The sequence below is a fragment of the Bactrocera oleae genome, chromosome 4, assembly GCF_042242935.1.
Source record: "Bactrocera oleae isolate idBacOlea1 chromosome 4, idBacOlea1, whole genome shotgun sequence".
Lineage (NCBI taxonomy): Eukaryota > Metazoa > Arthropoda > Insecta > Diptera > Tephritidae > Bactrocera > Bactrocera oleae.
This window is the reverse complement of record NC_091538.1, coordinates 45606365-45629927: the sequence shown is the minus strand read 5'-3', so window position 1 is coordinate 45629927 and position 23563 is coordinate 45606365. Positions and strand designations below refer to the sequence as shown.

At 37.0% G+C, this 23563-nt stretch overlaps 1 protein-coding gene across 1 annotated transcript in view; it reads left to right on the top strand.

Annotated features, from left to right (window-relative positions):
• Nucleotides 1–266: 266 nt before the first annotated feature.
• The window catches only part of Gp210 (nucleoporin 210), a 101009-nt gene continuing 77712 nt past the window's right edge, over nt 267–23563 (top strand). Inside the window, exons 1-16 of the mRNA XM_014244700.3 lie at nt 267–563; nt 693–1182; nt 1240–1700; nt 2253–2409; nt 2467–3837; nt 3903–4145; nt 4994–5271; nt 5339–5435; nt 5503–5635; nt 5726–5932; nt 6093–6203; nt 6563–6691; nt 6993–7192; nt 7260–7526; nt 10062–10187; nt 14863–14968. Of these exons, the coding sequence (XP_014100175.2) occupies nt 406–563; nt 693–1182; nt 1240–1700; nt 2253–2409; nt 2467–3837; nt 3903–4145; nt 4994–5271; nt 5339–5435; nt 5503–5635; nt 5726–5932; nt 6093–6203; nt 6563–6691; nt 6993–7192; nt 7260–7526; nt 10062–10187; nt 14863–14968 (4534 nt within the window). The 5' untranslated portion in view covers nt 267–405. The remainder of the gene's footprint in view (nt 564–692; nt 1183–1239; nt 1701–2252; nt 2410–2466; nt 3838–3902; nt 4146–4993; nt 5272–5338; nt 5436–5502; nt 5636–5725; nt 5933–6092; nt 6204–6562; nt 6692–6992; nt 7193–7259; nt 7527–10061; nt 10188–14862; nt 14969–23563) is intronic.

The following is a 23563-nucleotide window of genomic DNA, read 5'->3' as shown; positions in this document are numbered from 1 at the left end:
TATATATGCATATTCCAAATATTTAATTATTACTTAATAATTAATATATTTTATGAGTTGTATCAAAGTATGAACAAATCGCGTATGAAAAACTAATGGATGTTTTTACCTCGTATACAATTTCTCTATATATTGTAAGCGCAGAGTAATATCTGTAAAGTAAGAAATCGGTGCAAACTTTTTCAAAATTCCTATTGGGTCTTTAACTTTTTGCAACACTGTGCCGGTTTATGTTCATTAAATTTGAGAGAAGAATTCTGCAGAGAACTTATACAGTATTTCCTGCAAAATACCGCGCGGTTTTATAAACAACACAATTATTTACATTAATTAATAATAGTTTAAAAAGCGTATCCAAATATTTCTACAAAAAGTTCAAAGTTTCTTTTACCAAATTGTGCTCAAATGGCGTGTAAAGTCTTTTGGGTACTGTTTGCCATTGTGGCTCTAAGCAGCGCGGTAGCATCAACAAAGTTGAACTATCCTCGCGTGCTACTTCCGATATTTAACCAAATATCAGTAAATTTTACATTGGAAGTGATTGAAAAAGGATGTTTTAAATGGTAAATTACATTAAAACCTTTTATTTAGTTGGCGCCAGATATGCGCCAAATCTAACCTCAACTGGCAATATTTCGCGCACAGCTGCTCCACGCCGATTTGTTACATTAATAACATACATACCTTTTTAGGACGTCATCACGGCAAGATTTAATACTTATTACCCCACTTTATGAAGATGTAGAAAGTGAATGCTCATATCGTGCAACAGTGACAGTGTTAACACGCGAACGTCGCCACAATGCAGCTATTGTCTTGGCAGAGGACCTTACCACTGGCGAATCGCTGCGTTGTGATGTCATACTTGATGTTATCGACAAATTGGGAGTGCGCACAACCACCCGACAACTGTTTCTTGAAGAAGCGCCGGAAACCTTCGAATTGCGTGCTGAAGACTCACAAGGCAATGAGTTTACCACTTTGGAAGGAATTGAATTTAGCTGGGTAATCTCTTCTTTGGGCGGACGTAGTGGAATTAAAAATTTTGCATCAGCCTTAAGGTTTCTAACATTTGGCGAAAGCCCTTACCATGCGGTGCCGCCGGCATTAGAAAAATTCGAGGCACAGCGTATGAAAGGTTACATGGTGTTGCTGGAGGGCATCAACACTGGCACTGCTAAGGTATGTTGCGCAAATATATGTAATTCATTTCTTTGGCACAATTATTACCAATTCTAGGTTACCATAAGCATACCACACCCTGAGTATAGTCACGTGCCAAAAATGGAAGTTTATATTAATGTGCTTGCTAATATCATACTCGAGCCATCGGATGTACATCTGCTCTCTGGTGACAAAATTAATTTCCGCATACTACAATTGAAAAAGGGCAAACTTCAGGAAATTTCTTTAAATGATCAATATTTCCTTGAAATTGAAAACACTAATGTGGCTACAATAAAAGGCACCAGTATAACCGCTTTAAAGCTTGGCACAACAACAGTGGTTCTGCGTGATCGCAATGCGCCTATCGACGAGGAAAACAGTAATTTAGATAGCGCGATCGTAAAAGCTTCAACACCTAGTGCACGTGTCACGGTCGCTGAGCCTGTACGTTTGGGTCTAAGCCTCTTGCCGCACAACAACTGGATCACAGTAGAGGGGGAGAAGCATGAAATAGCTCTGGACTTATACACACGGTATTTTATTTGATTTTTAATATATAGTTGTGATTATTATACCATATACTGGGTATATAACGTTTGCCACGAAATTTGTAACACCTAGAAGGAAACGTCGGAGAACCTGTATATATAAATGCTCAGGATGACGAGTAGCCGCTTTAACCATTTCCGTCCGTCTGTCTATATATAGGTGAAATTTTTGGATTGAGATATCGATTTGAAATTTTGCACACGTCCTTTCCTCCCCAAGAAGTTGTTCATTTGTCGAAACCGCCGATATCGGATCACTATAGAATATAGCTGCCATACAAACTGAATGATCAAATACATGTCCTTGTATGGAAAACTTTTTTATTACAAAATATCTTCACAAAATTTGGAACGGATTATTAAGGCAACGATTATTACCTCCGAAGAAATTGTGCAGATCGCACTGCTATAGCATTTAGCCATACAAACTGAGCGATCAAAGTCAAGATAAAGATCTTTTTCTACCATTTTGTGCTAGAAGAAATGCAACTGTGGAGGTTTTTTTTTTTAATTTTTTGTGTTATATGTTTATTTTAGCGACGACAAAAAGATTACATTGGGCTCTCAATTCGCTATGCAATCGGAATTTGATGAAGTGCTCTTCTATATAATACAGAAAAATAAAAATGGTAGTCGTATATATGGTGAAGCTATACGTCAGGGCATTTCGCCAGTCTACGGTTCCTTTAAAGAGGTATGCGCTTTAAGTTGCTTGTTTTAACTTATTTGTAACAACTGTTTATTTTTTTAGTTGACTGCCCAAGCAGAGTTACAAATACATAGTGAACTTCTGCTTTCACCGAGTAAAGTCGTGTTACCCTTCGATCCAAATGTTTCCAAAGTGCAAAAAATACAATTTCACGCACGTGGTGGCGATGGAATATACACATGGCATTCGCAAAACCAACGCACTCTACATATCTCACAAACGGGTCTTGCCACTACGGTTATACGTCACACAGACGGTAAACGCCCGCCAGCGGATACGCTGGACGAAATCTCTTCACTAGCCACACATGCCAGCATTAGGGTGGCGTTATCGAAAAATCTTAAAATAACACGTCAAGCGGATGTGTATTTTGTGCCTCCCTTTAAATTGGAAATCATCAAATATAACTTTGAAACTGCGCTAAAAGATTATGTGCGTCTGCATGTAGCCGTGTACGCTAAAGTAAATCAAACGCTTGTGGCCTACACACGTTGCGAAAATCTAGAATTCGATTTTGAATTTTCCAACAAGATCTTCCAAGTGGATACCAATGAGCAGACTACGCAAATGTTCAATGACGCCTGTCAAGTTGTGCATCTACGCAGTACTGCTGTTGGCTTAACTAATTTGCGCGTGTCTTATAAATTCCAAGATCGTGAGCTCAAAGATGAGGTGACATTAAGTGTGTTTGAACCACTTTCAGTGCTAAATCCAAGTGCTAATGAAGTCATATTGCCAATCGGTGCGTCGCGTAACGTTATCTATGAGAATGGCCCACAAAAAATGTTTACTTTGGAAAGTGACCTAACCAAATCGCTTGAATACGATAGTGTTGTTGCTCAGGTTAGCGAAATGAAATTCGACACACAAGAGCCGCTGCATGTCTTCAATGTGATGTGCCTCAAAATTGGCAAAACCACATTAAGCTTCAATATACATAACGTTTTGAGCGACTCAAATTTCCAACCGTATATTTCGAACTTTGCCACCACTGTATACTGTGTGAAGCCACGTTTCCTCAATCTCTATGCTACCGAGCAGTTGCGTACCTCATGTCCAATGGAGGTGAAAAATTCATTGTTGCACATAAAAGAACGCGATGACAAGTTCGAAATCGAAATTGAGGTGCAAGATTCGAAAAATCGCAAATTGATGAACATCACTTCATTGTTTATTGACTGGGAATTCAACGCCGGCGACGAACGCTATCAAAAGGATGCGATAATGCATTACCGTCGTACAGAGGAAGAGCTGTACGAGGGTGTGCGTTTGCCTGCACGTGATGTGCTCATTACCACGATAGCGAATGTGGCACAAAATTTCCGTATCAAAGGCATAGTTACGCGTTATGATGCAACGGTCCTGAAAAAACATAACATTTATCCAGATGAACCAAATTTCGCTGTGAAGAATGTAAGTTCTAATATTTTTGTTGCACCGTTCTTTTTCTGTTGCTAATTAAAAACTTTATTTTTTAGGCCAAGACAGGTGAGATGTATACACCAGTTATAGAGAATGAAATACGCTTTATGGCTGTAAACAGCACACTTTTCCCCAGCGATCATATTAGCATTTTTATGGCCAAGAATCGACGTGAACGCATACCAATTACTCAGGGTAGTGGATTCTATGAATTCGAGTTATATGACCAAAATGTTGTTAGCGTGGAATATGACGCGAAGGAGAAGGAGCTTGTAGTTACACCGTTGCGTGTGGGACATGTGAGTAAATTTTGCGCATTGTTTATTACCCTGAGCTGGGTATATTAAGTTTGCCATGAATTTTGTAACACCCATAAGGAAACGTCGACCGTATAAAAAATATATATAAATGATCAGCATGACTAGCTGAGTTTGTTTAGCCATTACTCTCTGTCAGCCTGCCTGTATATACGCGAACCTAGTCCCTCAGTTATTGAGATAATCGCCGATATTGGACCACTATAGTATATAGCTGCCATACGAAGTGACCGACCAAAATCAAGCACTTGTGTGGAAAACTTTTTTATTTTATAAGATATTTTCAAGAAATTTTTCTGAATGGAATGCTGCAAACTCCGTACAAAATTTTCATTTTTGACAACTACATACATATACATCGTTGCCATACAAACTGACCGATCAAAATCAAGTCCTTGTATGGGAAACTTTTTTATTTGACGAGATATCTTTACGAAATTTGGGACAGAACATTCTCCAAAGCAGCGCTGCAATCTCCGAACAAATTGTTCATATATATCACCACTATAGCATATAGCCACAGAAACTGATCAAAAAAAGTTTTTATATGTAAACCTTTTTATTTAGATATCCTAGCTTTGGTGCAACCGAAGTTAACGTATTATTATTGTTTTTGAATTAACAATTGTACTTATAATTTTTACAATTAATATTAATATCAATATAATTTAATAAAATTTACCTTTTTTGCTTTCTGTATGTTTCCTGATTTTTGGTTTTTGGAAATTTATACTTTTTTTTTTTGATAATTTATCATTCTTATTTTTTAATTTAAAAATTAATTCAACATTTATTAAAACTGAACTGAAAACTGTTGTTGTTTTTTACAGGCTCGTCTCGAGGTTATCGACCGTTGTCTAATGACTGAACCAGCACATCTTTCAATATCGGTTGTTACGATCGGCTCTATTCGCGTTGACCCACCCGATCGTGTTGAGCGCACAAAATCCATCGAGGCCATCGTCAAGCTTTACGACTCCAATGACAATTTGTTGCAAATCGATCCGTTCAACTTGCATATGTACGAATTGTCCGAGGAGATATTTAACGCGGATATACTCAGTGTAAGCTTGGGCGAGCAATACGATCTGCAGATAGGCGAAGTGAAGTAAATCTGTGCAAATAATAAATAAAAAGCATGCACTTTAAGCAAATTTATTATCAAACACTTCTAGATACATTATAACGGGCAATAACCTTGGTGAGACGAAAATCGTTTTTACTGCCGGAAGCGAAGATTTGAAGGTTGGCAGTGAACCAGTCAATGTGCAGGTATATACGCAGACATTTTCACTTTACATTGTTGTTTTCCTGCTATTTTCATCTATATCATATACAGGTATTCCCACCACTTCGGCTTTACCCACGCAATTCCACACTGGTGGTGGGTTCTAGTCTACAAATTTACTACCACGGTGGACCACAACCGGATGTTAACATTGTCTATTATGTGCATGACAGAAAAGTTATTTGTAAGTTTGTGCACCCCTGTCCGTACTTGACTTTTATGCATGCATTTGTTACATTCCATAATCTATGACCTTATCATTTAACAATTGCAGCAATGGAGTCGGCTATTGTTACGGCGCATAAGCTGGGCACAACCAAAATCACCGGTAAATGTATTATGACAAATCCCGGAAATGGCAAAGAAGTGGTCATATCCGCTGACATAGTGGAAGTGCATGTCGTACCGTTTGTGAATATACAAGTTAAGACACCGTTAGTGCGCATACGTAGCGGTGCAGTGATGCCGGCCGCTGTGTGGGGTTAGTAGCCTTACAAATACACACTTTTGTATATATATATATTAGCTATGTTATATGTATATATGCACATATATATTCCCATTGTGCATTGTCTGCTTGGTAGATAAGCGTCGCTCATGTATGTGTGCATATATGTAAATGCAAATGTAAATTATTGCAGGTGTGCCTGATCTCTCGCCCATGGTGTTGGGCACCTTGGAGAATATGCGTGTGACCTGGGCAACAAATCAACCGGATGTAGTGGACATTTACAATGTATTTGCGGATTCAGGTATGTTAATGGGCGTAAAGTACATATAATTGTGTAGGTATGTGTACATATATGGTATATGTGTGCATAAAGTGTTTTAGCATGCAATTGAGGTTCAAGGTGTTTAGTAACATCCTTTGCAGTTGCAAGTACATTGTTGCGAATATTTCGATACGACATCTTTTTGGAGTTCTATAAATTATGTTCACAAAATATTCGCAGAAAATCATTGATGTTTTCTGATGAGCCTGAATGATAGAACTTGCGTTCAGGCACAGATACGAAACTGACAAATTTATAAAATAAATAAATTTCCTAGCGCTTAGAAGTCGTATTTACAAGTTATTATTAAACATGATTTTTCCTCCCTCGCAATTTAGGCGTTGAATACGATACCACGGATCTGATATCAGTGCGCGTCAAAGCTTTAAATCCCGGAAAGGTTAAAATTCAGGCTACAGTCGAGTTATCCACCGGTCAGAAAATAACAAACTCGGTGGAAGTTGTCGGTAAGTGAAACATGCTTGCACATTGCATAATTCTCGATTTTTTTGATATATTGTATTAAAATTAAAAAAAAAAAAATTTATTTAGAAATAAATTTTTTAAAATAATAATTTTGTTTTTGCTTAATTGATGTTAAATTAAAAAAAAAGAATTTGTTTTTTTTATTAAATTTTGTTAATTTATTTAAAATTGTTATTTATTAAAATTTTTTATTTATTTGAAATTTTTTATTTATTTATAATAATTTATTTAAAAAATGTTTGTTTTAAATTTTATTAAAAAATTTTTGTTTTTTGTTTTTAGTTTTCAAGATATTGGAACTTGAGTCGCCCAAACACATAACAATGGACTGGATTTTAGTAGCGCCGCGCAGCACGCTACAATTAAAAGCCAATTTAGATGACGTCATCTACAAACTAGACAGCGATAGCACTGGCATCGTTAAGGTGTCTACAGATGGCGTTATACGCACGCAGGATACGCTAGGACGCGATTTGATTATTGTAAGCTGTTTCCGCTTTTTCATATGCATTCTTATGGACTTACTAACTTCAATTCCCTCCACTGCAGGCCAAAACCTTCGAACAAACCCTACCAATTGGCGTTGAAGTGAAGAATATACAATACATTTTGGCTTCCCTGGCCTATCCCACATCGCGCTTGAAGCAAAGCGAAGCAAAAATTCCACGTGGCATGCATTTCGTATTGAAAATTTCGCTACACGACAATTTGGGCAATGAATTCTCGCACAATATTGAGGATGTCAATGGCTTGAAGTATGACTTGTCGCGCAAGGATATTGTGGACGTACAAATCGGCAGTAATCTCACAATTGCGGTAAGTTGAATTGCTGAATAGTCACTCTATTATCTTGCATGAGCTTTAATAACAACTAAAGCAGTTTTTATTTACTTATATAATAAGAGTATTGCAGCATTTACTGGAACTTTTTCACACACTTTGGCATGACTTCAAAACGGCTTTTCTTTATATGCCACACAATATGGTGTATAAAGTTAGTTGCTTCCTGGTTTTCAGGCAAATGTTGTTGCATGACAACCCATATTCTTTTATTTATTTATTTTTTTCGCCACGCTACTTTCTACTGGTCGCAGTGATGGACGTTTCGGTGACGCCACTGCTAAGAGCGTACAACTAAATTGCCATAAGCTCCAAACCTCCCACTGCATATTCGATTTGATGCGCTCGTAAATGACGTAGAAAGACTTTCAAGGCGTTGCTTGTATACCTATTTAAATTTAAATCGCAAATTTTGAAAGTGTGCAACGTCAAATCCTAGCTTTGAAGTTTGCAGAGTTCACTTTTAGCTATTATATGTACAGTTATTTGTATGTGTGCATCCATTTTTATGTATGTTATACTTGTTCTCATAGTAGTGTGCGTTTAGATGTTTTTAAACCCCACTGGAATCTCTATACTTAAACCCTGTAAGAAATGGTAAGCAGTGTATTTAAATAAACTTCACAAAAAATTAAAATTTTCTGCAACCGAAATTTTTCTACTGGGTATACGTATAGCTTTTTCATCATCAGTTATACAGAAAAATAATTAATCAATAATTTTTCCTTACATTTCGTGAAATAAAGTTTTTTTGCAACTAAAATTGCCCTACTGGGTATATCTATGAATAATTTTTTGAATAGTTCACCCTCAGTTATGTAGAAAAATAATCAAGCCTTTCTTTTCATAATTTATTACATTATATTTTTATGAAACTTATTTTTTCTTACAGGGTATATTTAAAACTTTTTAAATCGTTTAAGCTGAGTTGTACAGAAAATTAAGGAACCTTTCATTTCAATAAGTTTCATAAAATAAAAATCTTACAACTAAAATTTTCCTACTAGGTACATGTATATTTAGTTAAAGCTCGCACTGAATTATACAGAAAAATAATTCTTCAGTTTCTTCAAAAAAAACGTTTATATAACTAATATTTTCATAGTTGGTACTTGAACGTTTTTTCAATAGTTCACGCTCAGTTATGCAGAGAAATAATAATTTTTAATTCCCATAAATTACTGTATAATTAAATAACATTTTTATGCAACCGATTTTTCCTACAGGGTATACATATATATCGTAATTTAAATTATACCATAAGTTATACAATAAAACAATTAATCGTCCATTTCCATAACATTCATGAAATAACATTTTTCTGCAACTAAAATTTCCTATTGGGTGCATGGTTAGCTTTTTAAATAGCTGATCCTCAGTTATATAGAAAAATAATTAAACCTCTGTTTCCTTAAATTTCGTGCAATAAAATTTTTCTACAACTAAAATTTTCCTACAGGGTATATGCATGTTTTGTTTTAAATCGCTCACGCTCAGTTTGCGGAAAAATAATAAATCTTCAATTTTCATAAATTACATTAAATACACATTTTTTGCAACTAAAATTTTCCTACAGGGTATGTTTATACCTTTTTAAATAGTTCAATCTCAGTTATACAGAAAATAATCAGTTATAGAGAAAAATATAAAGTTATTTCCACAAACTGAGCAACGTGAAATAAAATTTCTCTAAAACTAAAATTTTCCCACAGGGTATATGTATAGCTTTTTAAAAAGTTCTTCCTCAGTTATACAGGAACGTAATACATATTCCATTTGCATAAATTTCATGAATTAAATATTTTCTGCAACTATAACTTTCCTAGTGGGCATATGTATGTATAGCCAAGAGGATATTTGTTCTATATGACAACGGCATCAAGTTAAACTGTAAATAAAAATGCACAACGTTTTGTCCTCTTGCGGAAATATTTGCAAAGTTTGAAGCCGTATAAGCAAAGCGTGGAATGCTTCAGCATTTTCTATCCATACATATATATTTATATAATATATAAGCCGCTATTGGTGATGATACATGAGTGTGACCGGGCTTGTTCTCATTTGCTGTGCAGTGCCCCAACATAGTTCGCAGTCTGCATTTCTATAGCTTTACCGTTGTTTATTTTCCGCTCATTTCGTTCTTTTTTTGCAGTTTCCTTTTTTATTTTTAAGCTTCCTCAGTCAGCCATGCAGCCACATGAGCGTGCTGAGAGCGTGTGCATGGCAGCATAGCCAAGTATTTACATACATTTTCTCAATTTTATTTTGCTCATATTTATTTTTTACTTAAACTTTCGAACGCATTTCCTATATTTTTATGCACAATTTTTATTTTTTAGTTTTTGGTTTCAACTTTATGCACTTTTCGTATGACTTCCATGCACACATACATATATACACACACACCCATATATATATATATATATATATGTATGTTTGTATATGATATTTGTTACATAATTTTATTTTTTATTCTATTTGTTATTTATGTTGCTCTTTCTGCTTACATAGATAAATCTGCCGCGTGAAACAAACAACATGATTGCCATCAGCTTAAGGGATACGACTGGAGTTAAACATGCTGAGGATTACATCAAGCTGTCAGTGGCAGAATCGAAGAACACGTTTCCAACTAAGGTGAGTACTGTTGCCCAAAGAGTTTTGTGTTTATTTTTTTTTTTAACACGCTTTTAGTGCAAAGTTTGAGTTTGAGTATATGTTAGGGCAATGCTGTAGCTGTGTACTTCTCTTAACAGTAAAATTTTTAGATTTAAAAGAATGTAGTATTCAGTGATACTAAGTGAAATGATTTGGAGTTCATCTTGTGTAGAATTAACCAAATTTTAAGTCTTGACAGAGGTAGTTCCCTCTGTTGCTGTCGTTGTAGAGACAGAAGAAGAGAGATAGAAAACCAAGTTGACAGTGCTTGGTCGGATCTGGAACCATGTTCGTTCCGGTTACGTAGAGGTTAGGACTCTCTTCCTTGCTTACGGCTATCGTGAGTAGAGGAGCTGTTCATGACAGTCGGAACGAAGTCTGATTCATATCTGACCGAAGAGCTCCCATTACCAAATGCATCGCAGACTTTTTTACTGACATGATAAAAAAGACTTGGTTTGATTAGCACCATTAACGCAATGATTCTAGCTTGGTTTTCGGAAAATAAGCCTAGTAGCCTGCTATACAATACTAGCCGGTGCGATTTTTTCATAAAAAGTCACCCTTGTAGACATTTGAACAACAATAACGAAACTTTCCTAAACATGCAACAAAACATTGTGCTCAAAAACTCATATACCCACATTGGATATGCCTCATAAGCAGTCAAAGGCCAAATCAATAACTTTCTTTTTCATAAAAAATTGTCCCTTGTAGACATTTGAACAAGAAAAGTGTCTTTCCAAACATGCAACAAAACCTCGGTATAACTGGAATACATACGGCCGATATTTAAAGGTTCTTTAACAAATCATCAAATTGCATGCCTCCTGGAACCTACACTCTATTGTGGGGTCTATTCTGGATGAGTTAGAGTTTAACTTGCTACAGTATCCAGAACGTTGTTGCGCTAGTAACACTCTAGTTTAACCCGGCAACTCGAGCTCACGTCTGTGATGGGTGGTGTTTCGACTCCCAGACCGCCATCCACTTGGAGGGATTTCTTGTTGTAGCGACAGAATTCTGCCGAGTTGACAGTCCTTCGCCGCATAAAAATCCAGGTCCGTTTCGGTTGCTTAGACCCGACTGTGTTGATGGCTCCGCTGTGAATGGTGTTTAGTACATGGTTGAAGTTAGTCCCGTCCGCAATCGCTTGGGTATACTGTTGAGGTTCGTCGATGTATTGTAGGAACGTTCTTTTGACATCCCAGCAGAAACTGCTTGGAGAGGAGTGCATTATGTTCCTCAACCGGAAGCATACGGACCTCACTGTGGAGCTGTTCTGACTAGCCTGTATCTTTTCCAGCTCTCGATTACCTTGAAAGTGGCCAACAACGTTTCTTTGTCCTTAACCCAGGTGCTCCTGGCTGGCCACTTGAGGAACGTGTTACGGCTCTGTACTGTAGTAATCGCGGTCTTGTGCTAAGTGCTCTTTCACAGACTATCAAACATAACTCCTAAAATTTTTAGGTTGTTCGCTGTAGGGATTCAAACATTATCGATTGAAATGTTGACGTGTAATCTGTATTCCTTCCTCCAGTTGGTGAAAAAGCTTGTGAATTAGCAGGGGAAAGTTTTGGGTTCTTGCAGTGAAAAAGCGAGAAACGTCCAGGATATAGGTGTTCACTTTTGAACGTATGTCATCGATTCCAGTGCCTGAAGTCAATATATTGCAACTATCAGCGTACGAGATAGTGGAAATTTCCTCTGGTTGAGGTGGGTGTTTCGAGATGTAGAAGTTAAACGTAGTTGGCAGAGGATACCACCCTTTAATTCTTGTCAGCTTAGATCTGAATGACCTGAAAGTAGCAACGGCCACATGTATCTTCACTATTATAAAGAGATATCGGGCGATGAGACTTACCATGGTTGGCGAGTTTCGCAGATTTTAGTAGCGCGACCAATCTTTCGATTTTCGACATCTCGGGTATGCGAAGAGTGGTTAGCAACAGGTTGATGACCTTGATGAGGATCGACCTGTAATTGACATTGTTGCCAATTCACTTCTAAGTAGGGTTAAAATTATCCTTACTATAACAACATAAACTCACTGTTGCACTTAACTAGCATGGTGCCGGATTAGCTTAAGAGCTGATTATTATAGCCACACAAAACTTATGCATTACTCTCGCTACACAAATAATTGTCTCCGGCTTTTTTTTGCCAGAAAAAATACATAAATGATCAGCGTGAAAATACAAGTCGATTTAGCCGTGTCTGTTTCTCTGCCTGCCTGTCTGTATATACGCGAACTAGTTCCACAGTTTTTGAGATATCGATCTGAAATTTTACATACGCAATTTTCTCCCCAAGAAGTTGCTCATTTCTCACATCTGCCGATGTCGGAATGCTATGCATATAGCTGCCATACGAACTGTTATACCTATATATTACTTATTATACTAGGTTTATATGAATTTAAAAGACATTGTCAGAATAATCGCAAGTTTGGCTTAGAATCCTTCCTAACCGCTTGCACAGAATCTTTAATGATGGCTTTGGTTGCGTTTCGCAATTTATTTTTAAACTGTCTTTAATTTTTTACAGCTTGTTGGGCCTGTATAAGTTTGGCTTTAATAATGTCTTAGAAAGTCTCAATTTTTTGCAATTCGTAGGGTTCGCCTTTTTAGGAACAACAGCCACTCTATTGCTTTGCTACCGCTTTAAAGCCATTTTTCCGTAATTACATGTCGCGAGATCAGGCCAAAGGAGTACGGGGGCCTTATGAAGCTTAATTAAATGACAAAGACGCTATTATAAACACTCAGTAACATAAATTTCTTGATTTATACTTCCATAGCCAATAAATGGTTTGCTCTTAAAGGACGACTTCAAAAAAATTTTTCTTATTGTCTTATTTAATTCTATAACATCTCTTGAAAATTGTTCTAAATTATTAAGTTGATACCAGTAATAATTTTGGAGTTACAGATTTAAAAAATTGGGCCTCGAGGTCAGCTGTAGCGTTTTTCTCGAAACTGTGTTTTCAAAGTCGGAATGACATTTTACACAGGGCTTTGAGTAATAATTTACAAGGTCTTGCCGCGGACAATTTTTTTGTTCTATTACAACTATTTAAAATGCAAAGAAATTTCATAAAATCTTTATTAAATACGTATCTTCGGAATAATAAAAAGTTTGAATAAAATATTAGGTCAAGTAAAAAGTTCGTTCGGTTTTTTATTGATTTTTCAAAAGATGATAACTTTGTGTACATTTGGAGAGCCAATTTTCACAGGCCTCTCTTGAGGCCAACTTCTCCCCATTAAGCGCGATGGACAGGAAAAGATGGCAATCACTTGGTGCCAGGTCCGGACTATAAGGTGGGTGCATTAGAACCTCCCTTCCGAGCTTTCGGAGCTTCTGGCGTGTCACCAAAGACGTGTGTGGCCTGGCGTTGACCTGATGGAACACAATTCGGCCTCTGTTGATCAAAGATGGCCTCTTCTGGATGAGTGCTGCCTTCAAGCGGTCCAGTTAGTACAGGGCCGAATTGAGCGTTTGGCCATATGGGAGCAGCTCGTAGTAGATGATTCCTTGCCAATCCCACTAAATACGAAGCAAAACCTTCTTGACCGTCAATCCGGTCTTGGCCACCGTCTGGGCCGCTTCCCCGAGCTTCGACCACGACCGTTTGCGCTCGATATTGTCGTAAGTTTATATTAAAAAAAATATTGAAATTAGAACGCTATTTGCTCGATGAAACCCATGTAACCCCTTAAAGTCACACTGGCAAATAGCCGCCAAACAAGATATTTTTTTGGGACTTTGTCGAGCTTTTTATTATTATTATGTATTATTTTTATTTTAATTCGAATTTTTTTTAAGTCCTTTTTTATTCTTTAGGACTCGTCGTTCATTACAATGCAGTTCAAGTTAGGCATGAACTTATCACATAATTTTTGAGCACGTTGTTTCGCCAGAATATGTTGATTATCATTGCGAATTGGTTGGGTTGAAAGAACGTAATCCATTTTTTTGCGTACTTTCTGTACATATGAAAGTGAGATTTGCCCTTTACGCGATTTTTCGTGCAATTACTTTAATATGTAGGAAGAGATTCCTCTCGAATAAAAAATCAGGCTAGAGTTTGACTATATTGTTTAGCGTTCGATCCTAGTACATACATAAAAAAAAATTTATTTAGGTATTATCTACAAAAAACCATTTAATTATTATTATTATTTTTTTTTTTTAATTTATTAACATTTTTCTTTTCATTGTTTCTCTCTCGCATAAATAACTTTAAACCATGAACTGTTAACCTCAACATCTTCGTCTTCAACTTAACAATCACCTACAATCGGAATACCGTCTTAAACACCAACAACAATAATAACATCACCATTACGCTCACCGTTCTGTGCGTACGTCCTTCCAATTTGTATGTGCCTCATCTGTGCGTCAATTCACGTCGCATGCACAATGCAATTCGGTCAAATGTTACTGATGCCAATGTTGCGGTTACTGCGGCTGCTGCTGATTGGCGTTTGCCGCTGCTAATACTGTTGTTGATGTTGCCTCCGGCCGCTTGCTTGTATTATATCATCGGCTATCTTACGGATGCGCCTTCCTTCCAACTGTTTGGCGGCGTTTGTGTGTTTGACATGTTCGCTTCGTCTCCTGTGTTACATTTCGTATTCATCGCTAACAGACGATTTTCTCTGTGGGCGACATCGTTTGCTTCGACTCACCGCTGACATTGTCATCGGTTTGGAGCAGTTCGGATGAGCAAATTATTGCAATTGACAAATTTACAGGTGAGTGAAAGTTTTTGAATAATTTCAAATTCACTCTGTATTATTTCAGGCACTTTCGGCTGGTTCAATTGTCAGCCAATCAAATAGGTAGTTTACTCTAGACTAAGAAATGTTTAAGATTTTAATGCGTTGAATTTAAAGTGGTAACATATAAGTATATGATATTTTTACTTTTGCTTGGGGGAAGATTAAAATAAGGAAATAGGAGCCTTTCTTGAAGTATTGTACTCGGTTCAAAATCGATATGAAACAATTATTTTATGATCATAGTGGTATTAGGGCGGCTAAAAAGTCATTGTTGTTATACTATTATAAGTTATTAAGATCTTGGACTTACTCCGTGGTTCCAGTGTAGTTCGCGTCAAGTGAGTTTGAATAAAAAGAGAGTTGAAAGAGTCAAAAAAGTTTACATAGCCGGAAAAGTAGCTGGTAAATTTAGGACGGAATTAGGGCCGGTTGTTGTGGGAATTAAATTCTGGCCTGCAAAGACTCCTCGCTTGACATTAGTCTTCTCTTTACATGTCCCCAAAGAGCCTACTCATTTAATATCTCTATCCATTTGAACCAACCTCGTCGAAACAGTTGGCCTACCGTTATGAAATGTTTTCCCTATTTATATCGAGGGTCTAATGATTTTTGACGACAAATCAAATAGTCCCTTTCAATCTTCAGGGGCGGTGATTTTTTGAAGTACCGAAGTATACTTCTAGCAATATGTCTTTTAAGGCTTTAGATTAAAATCTTAAAAATCTAGACTAAATGTATTGCTTGTTTACAGACAATTGTTTTTATTTGGTTTGTTTGGGGTTCGTCATTATGTTTTAAAAATGATTCCGAGTTAGTGACCGCCGCGGTTGGCATGAATAAATTCCAGTCGAGACGACCATTACGACGACGACCGAATATTATATTCCAAAGCGTCAATCTTCTTAGGTTTATCCGCGACTATACATATCCCCACAAAAAATAGTCCAGCGATGTTAAATCGCACGATCTTGTAGGCTACACCACAGGCCCCCGACGCAAGATAATGCGCTCACCAAAAGTTTCCATGTAGCGCCGTCTTGTCGTCAACATCTTCCAATTCAAGTACGAATAAGTCATTATTATTGGCTTATAAAGTTTCCCATTGACTCTAGTATTATGACCGGCTTTATTTTCGAAAAAATATGGACCAATGATTTCCTTTGCCCATAGACCACACAGTGACGTTTAAGAATATAACGGCGTCTCCATAATGGCTTGTGTATTATCGCCTCCAAATACGCAATAGCAAAAAAAAAAAATTCTTGTGAAAATCGGTATCGGTGCTCATCCCCGAAAATGCGACGCGCTTGATAGTCATTCGGCTTCAATTCTTGCTTGAGTTGGACTTTGTAAGTCCGTAAACCAAGATCCTTCCTCAAAATCTCCCATTAAGTGGATGGGCACAGCTCCAAATGTTGTACGCGATGGTGGCTGAACTCATTCAAGTCTTCTTCGATATCCTGCTCCACAGCAGCTATAGCGTCTTCTGTGCGCATTATCCACTATAGTATACGTGGTGTTAAACCGATCCACGGTTGTTCGATTTACCGACTCTGCTTGGCGATTAAGTCGACGTCTAAAAAACACTCTTTATAAGTGGTATAAAATATTTTTAAAATACTGCTGGTCGATTATTAAACAGTTACATTTATGTTTTCTACAAAAGCTTTAAATAATTTTATACAAAAATTGCTTATTCGAAATATATTTACTTTTTAATATTATTTTTCCACCAAATCCAAACACATATCATATATTTTACCCACACTAAATACCCACCTGAAAGCAACAATTAACACCTTTGTTGTTGGTTATGCTTCGCCTTTATTTAACGAAGCATTAATTTAAACTTCATTCGACGAAGCGCTAATAGTTCGCATAACTGCAACGCACTTCCCTATGCATGAAAATTGTGGTGACACACCCAACCAACAACAAACACGCGGCTATAATGCACAATTAAGCATACCTAGGCCACACGGGGCAAATGGCTCGATGAAAGGTGGTTGAAGGTGGTGGCTTTGAACAATAATCGAACGGAGCTAATATTTGAACCACATGACACACTTACACATGTACAAATATAGGTACATATGTATATTTAGTTAAATGGGCAGGAAGCCGCCGGTATATAATTAAAATAAATTTCTAAATTTTAATTTCCTATTATGAATTTCGGTCATACAATTTCGGTTGGACGATGCAGCGATAGAGGCCAATATTTGAGCGCAACTTCAATTGTTTATGTAATTAGTGAGTTCGGCGAATCGGCGTAGCATTAGCAAATATTTTACGAATATACATATATTTGTGTCCTAAATGTGTATATTTTACGAGTGACGTTTAACTAAATTTAAGTCTGAATGAGTAATGTCTGTATTAAAGCGTCAGAGCGAAAGTGTTATGTATTCTATAAAATTTATAAATGTTACCATTACTGACGAAGTTTCAATGGATAAATTACAATGTACGATTAAAGTGGCTTGCCTAATTTTTATCGACAGATTTATAACACAAACTTGAATGTGACGTACTGCTTATATAAGGATTGAAAAGTCTTTGGCCTGACGAATAGATCGCGCCAGAAAAAATATATTTTTTGTTGCCTTAGAGTAGAGTACTTATATTAACTTAAATATAGTTGATGCATCATGACATTTCATCCAATTTCTCTTAAGTTATCCGCCGCAAAGTAACGCTTTCTCTGCTGTCTGCGTTTCTGTTTATAATGAAGAAAAGTGTTTTGTTTTAACATTATTATCTGGAGGAAAATAAAAAATAGGAATGCTTTAATAGGTGTTATTGTAAATATATCCCAAACCATTTAACGGCGTAGTACTGCTATGATTTACTGAATCGCGGACCACCGCAAATAATGTACCCTGTTCAGGAAGGCCACCAGAAGCCGTAACACCAGCGAAAATCACGAAAAATCGAGAAATATTTTGTTGAACCATATATGCGTTAGTTAACTTTATTGATATCTCAAGAGAATGCGTAGGTTATATTATTCACTAATTTTTATACTCTCGCAACATGTTGCTACAGAGTATACTAGTTTTGTTCATCTAACGGTTGTTTGTATCACCTAAAACTAATTGAGTTAAAAATAGCGTTATATATATATATAGGTATAAATGATCAGAATGAAGAGACGAGTTGAAATCCGGGTGACTGTCTGCCCGTCTGTCCGTCCGTCTGTGCAAGCTGTAACTTGAGTAAAAATTCAAATATCTTTATGAAACTTGGTACACATGGTTAGTATTGCAGATGGGCATAATCGGACCACTGCCACGCCCACAAAACGCCATTGAACAAAAAAAAAAAAATTAATTGCCATTACCAAACTCCTCAATACGATACAATACTGTTATTTGGTATCACATTAGGGAGGGGCATCTGCAGTTTAATTTAAATTTTTTTTTTTAAAGTGGGCGTGGTATTAATAAATAAATGAAACTCTCGATAATAGTATGTTCTTGTGTGAAAAATGGGTTGAATCGTATCAATGCTTCCTTTATTATACAATTTTGCCAACACCTGACGTAATTTCCCTTGCAAATTGCGAGAGCATAAAATGTTCGGTTACACCCGAACTCAGAACTTCCTTACTTGTTAAAAATTAAACCTTTTCCGGGCTTGGCTGCCGTATTTTTTAGATATCAATCAATTAGGCACTCCACTTTCAAAGGAGAATGTGTTACTGACCTAATACCATCTGATCAAATATAACCCGGATCGGTCCAGACTGGTCCTGAATCTTTTTCTATGTTCGTTAGAAATTTGATCTCTATATGTCAATTGGTGTGTGTTTGGAAGCTGTTTGTTTACGACGCGTAAAGTTAACACTGTGTATTTTTTGGCAAAAAAAAAAAAATTAACAACAAAAAAGTTTCTGTATCCAATGGAATCACGTCTGTGGAATCGTGTTTTGGGGAGTCTGCTTATGAACACAAGTATCGCTTCCGAGTATAGATTGACACTCAACACATTAATTTTTGTTTTGTTTATTAGGCGTGTTAATGCTAGACTCGTACCAAAAGACTTGAATCTTTTGTCAAAACGACGTCGAGCAGAGGTCGCAAAAGAGGGGCTTGACAACATAGCTGAGGACCCTACATTCATCAAACAGATTATTACTGGTGACGAGACATGGGTTTATGAATATGACGTCGAAACTGTCCAACAATCTAGCGAATGGCGCCCTAAAAATGGGCCGAAACCTTACAGGTTGTTTGAAAAGTTTCTGCCCTCGAACTGAAAAAATACTGTTTTTGGCATGAAATATATTTTTTTATTCAATACTTGTATAGTCTCCCTGAACTTCAATACACTTATTTCAATGATCCTCCAATAATTTAATGCCATCCCTACAATGACTTTCCGGAAGCTCTGCAAAATACCCGTTTACTTCATTGTTTCAGGTTTCAAAAAAGGTATTAGTCGCTGGGAGCCAAATATGGTTAATATTTGTAATTTTTAAAACACCTTTGTTAGCAGGTGCGTTGTCTTGATCAAAAATGATTTTTTTGTGCTGTAAGCCAGGTCTGTTCTTACGAATTTTTGCATTCAACTGATCCAAAAGACTGCAATAATATTTACAGTTTATTGTTTTACCTTTCCGCAGATAATGTTGTAAATCAACAAAATTCCTTTTGAATCCTTAAAAACTGATGCCATAACCTTCTTTGCTGATCGTTGTGACTTCGCCTGCTTGGGAGCTGAACAACCAGCTTCGGTCCACTGTAAACGTTCTTGTTTCAATATATGATTATGGTGGTAGATCCAAGTCTCATCCATAGTTACAAAACGACGAAAGAAATCGGTTTTATTCTGCTTAAAACATTTCAAATTATGCTGAGAAGTTTGTTTTCGATCCAGTTTTTGCTGAATTGTTAACGTGTGTGGCACTAACTTTCCAAACTGCTTTTTCATATGTAATTCTCCATGTAAAATATGAAGTACTCGTTCGTCTGAGATGCCTATGGCATCAGTAATTTCACGCTTAGTCAAACTTGGATCTTGACGAACAATATTATGAACTTGCTCAATGATTTCTGGTGTGGTTACGGGTTTTGGTCGTCCTTCGTGTGGATCGTCTTCAAGCCTAGTACGACCACGTTTAAATTCACCGGCCCTAATTTCAACGGTGCGTTTTGAAGGTGAGGACTCCTTATACAATTCTAACAATTGTTCATAAATTTCCTTTGCTTTTAAACCTTTCAAAACAAAGAATCTAATAACTGCGCAATATTACATTTTTTCGATATTAAAATACTCTGACACGTCAACTTCAAATGGCTTGTAAACAAAGAATTCATTGGCAGAATGACTTGTAACTTTACATGTGATTTCACGATAGATGTACCAACTTGAGGGAAAAAATTTGGAGCTAGTAGTGCTATTTAATGGTGAGCACTACTTACTTTTCAACCAACCTGTATAACAAGTGTATGGGAAATTGGATTGAGCGTTGGCTTAACTGCATTAGGTCAGGAGCCAATTTTGAAGGCGATTTGTATTAAAATACGGGAACATGTATTTTTTTCTAGTTCTGGTCATATTTGATCAAATGATTTCCGTTATTATTCAGAAAGCAATTGTACTTGAGTTGGTTTGTCCCATGGTATTTAAATTTTTACTCAAGTTATCGATTCGATGCGCGAACAGGCAACCAGAAATCGCGGGCGTCTCGTCTCTGATATCTACATCCTGAACAGGGTCAGGGTGCTATATAGTTTCCCTGATTGTATTAAGTTTGTCTGTATATACGCGAACTAGCCCCGCAATTTTTGAGATATTGATCTGAGATTTTGCACACGCCGTTTCTCCACGTTAAGCTGTTCCTTTGTCGACCAAAATCAAAATAAAGAAATTTTAATACTCTTTTATGCTATAAAAAATGCACTTGTAAAGAGTGTTATAACTTCGGTGTAGCCAAAGTTAACGTGTTTTCATATAAGAATTTTAAGAAGTATTGCATTGCAAAAAGGCTTTAATGTGTGTAGGAAACATATCGCATATTGCCGGCAATCTCTGCTTGGTCAAATAAAGTTGCCAAAATTCTGACAGCATAAATTATTCATAAGCCTAAGCAGCTCACACGCACACAGAAACGGGCATTCTAAATTTGCAATTTACACGCTCGAATGGTTAAAGTACACTCGCTCCACATGCATGTAACTTTACTGACACACGCAAGCACATACCTTCACTCATAAGCTGCTGTATAATAAAGAAATTCACTAGCTTGTGCAATATATTTCTGCTTGGATTTTTTTGTTTGCACACACTTCTGATTTAAACGCCTAAAAATATGTTTATGCATTGCGCCGAGGTATCCTTATGGATGTATGCAAGCACATACTACATTGTCTAAGTAGTATGTGTGTGACTCTAGCGACAATGAAGCAGCAGCACTTGGGCGTAGATGAAATGATTATGTCATTGAAAGGCTGGCGAGGAATCAAAGATCATATCTTATGTAGAGACAACAACACATTGAATTGCACTGAACCGTGTCTGTTAACTTGAATTGCTCTCAAATAAGATTATGAAGCACAAGAATGCCGAAATAAAGGAAGCAGAACGAACGAATGCTTTTGCCTTTTACTTTGCGCTTTATCCTTTTTTCTTCAACACGAGTATATCATGTCGTATAGTTGAATGATTTATTTGGTGCTTTTCTGCCCATCAATATTGTCCATTGCCCCTACACAGTGCCGAAATACACACTCGAACAAACTTGTGATTATTTTTCTACGTTGCTTTGGGTCGTACTATTATATCGATATCTATATACTCGTATGCATAAATATGTAAATGCTTTTGGGACTTGCACATAATTCACGCACCCATCCCACAGCTTAATATTTGACGCTCCTTAAACAGCATTTTTGTATGTCATGTCATATTTTAGGCTACTTCGTTGGTGGGTTTTGACGTCTTTATCAAATCTGCTTTTCAGCATTTTAATTTTTGAGACAGTTCTTATGGTCAGACCTATTCAATCTTCTGGTTTCGAATAACTGATACCCTCTGAGCACCGAAGCTCAGCTTGTAAAATATTGTTTTATTTTAGACATTGCTTTGTTTTGCTTCCCAGACTTGTCCAGTCATATCCTACTATAATAACGCAAGCATAGGGACAGTGATTCCGATGATGATGTGGAGAGGGAAGGATATCTCGGAAGCGAGAGGCTGCTAGATGATGGTGTTAGGGGTAGGTGTCAAGACCGTTGGGACCCTAATGATCGGGTGACTTACGAGTACATCCGGAACGTTACGTTTGTTGAGGGAAACACATACATCAGATTCTGCCTGAGTCTCAGTGTTTTCTGCTTACTGGGTAAGGGAGTCTAAATGCATTCTTGCATCAGAGGCATCTATCTGATAGGTGAGGATTGACTTCATGTAATTGCGGAGTGCCAGATGTACTCGGACATAAGGGATCTTGGGCGATTAGTTGGACTGATGATTAGATGTTAGCGCAGCGATCTCGGATGATCGGAATGCCGAACAGTTAGTGTTGTTTGGTATGTTTACGCGTGAATTGCTTAGACGGCGAAGGTGTTTAACTGTGCATTAGGGTTAGCTTCTTGTGTGAATGGTGTGTGACCGTGCTTTACGTATGGCTCACCAGCTCAGAACAGTATGGAAGCTCAACTGTTAGTAGTTTCGGCTACGAGGTCGAGGAGTATCGTGGTGGTTATGGTTTAATACCCGAATGCGGAAAGCTGACCTTGTGTCTGTTCAATGTGGAGTTGTATTGCAACCGGGTGACGGACTCAAAGTACGGCAGAGGTTTTAGATGCGTCTCAAACCCTGCCAAAGGGGTTAGTGTGTCCATTACACACTGCCAATTTGTACCAAAAAAAATGCTTGGCATTCTGGAGGCGCTGATAAACGCACTGATTTGATCCTATGTGCTTTTGAGCGCCGTGGGGTAAAGCTATCGTCAGCAGGTACTCACGTTAAACACACTGTATGTTATAAGAACGTATAAAATATCAGATTCAATTTACGTATTCAAATTTTCTTATACCAGAAGCTTGGAGTCGTATCTACACACGAGCTGATATCACATTGAATACTTTCAAAGTTGCATTTGGCTGATATTTCTAAACAATTTTCTCATTATTATATTAGCTGAACATAAAAATTTTGTATAGCGTTTATCGGTCGTTTCCATTATCCACGGATAAGCAACCTAATGAGAGTCGGAATTATAATCTCTTCGAAGTATTTGCTCTATAAGGCATATCGTACAATTAATGGATAATATCATAAAAATTCAAAAAAAGAGCATATGGATTCCTTTATAAAGCAGTATATTGCTTAGTCAGCCTTAAACACACTTGCATCACTGCCTTAGGCAATAACACATGCCAAATTTCGTGAAAATATCTCTTCAAAAAAAAAGTTTTCCATACAAGCACTTGATTCCGATCGTTCTATTCATATGGTAGCTATATGCTATAGTGGCCCGATATCGGTTCCGACAAATGAAATGGACAAAAACTATATACAGATGGACAGACGGACATGGCTAAATCGATTCAGCTCGTC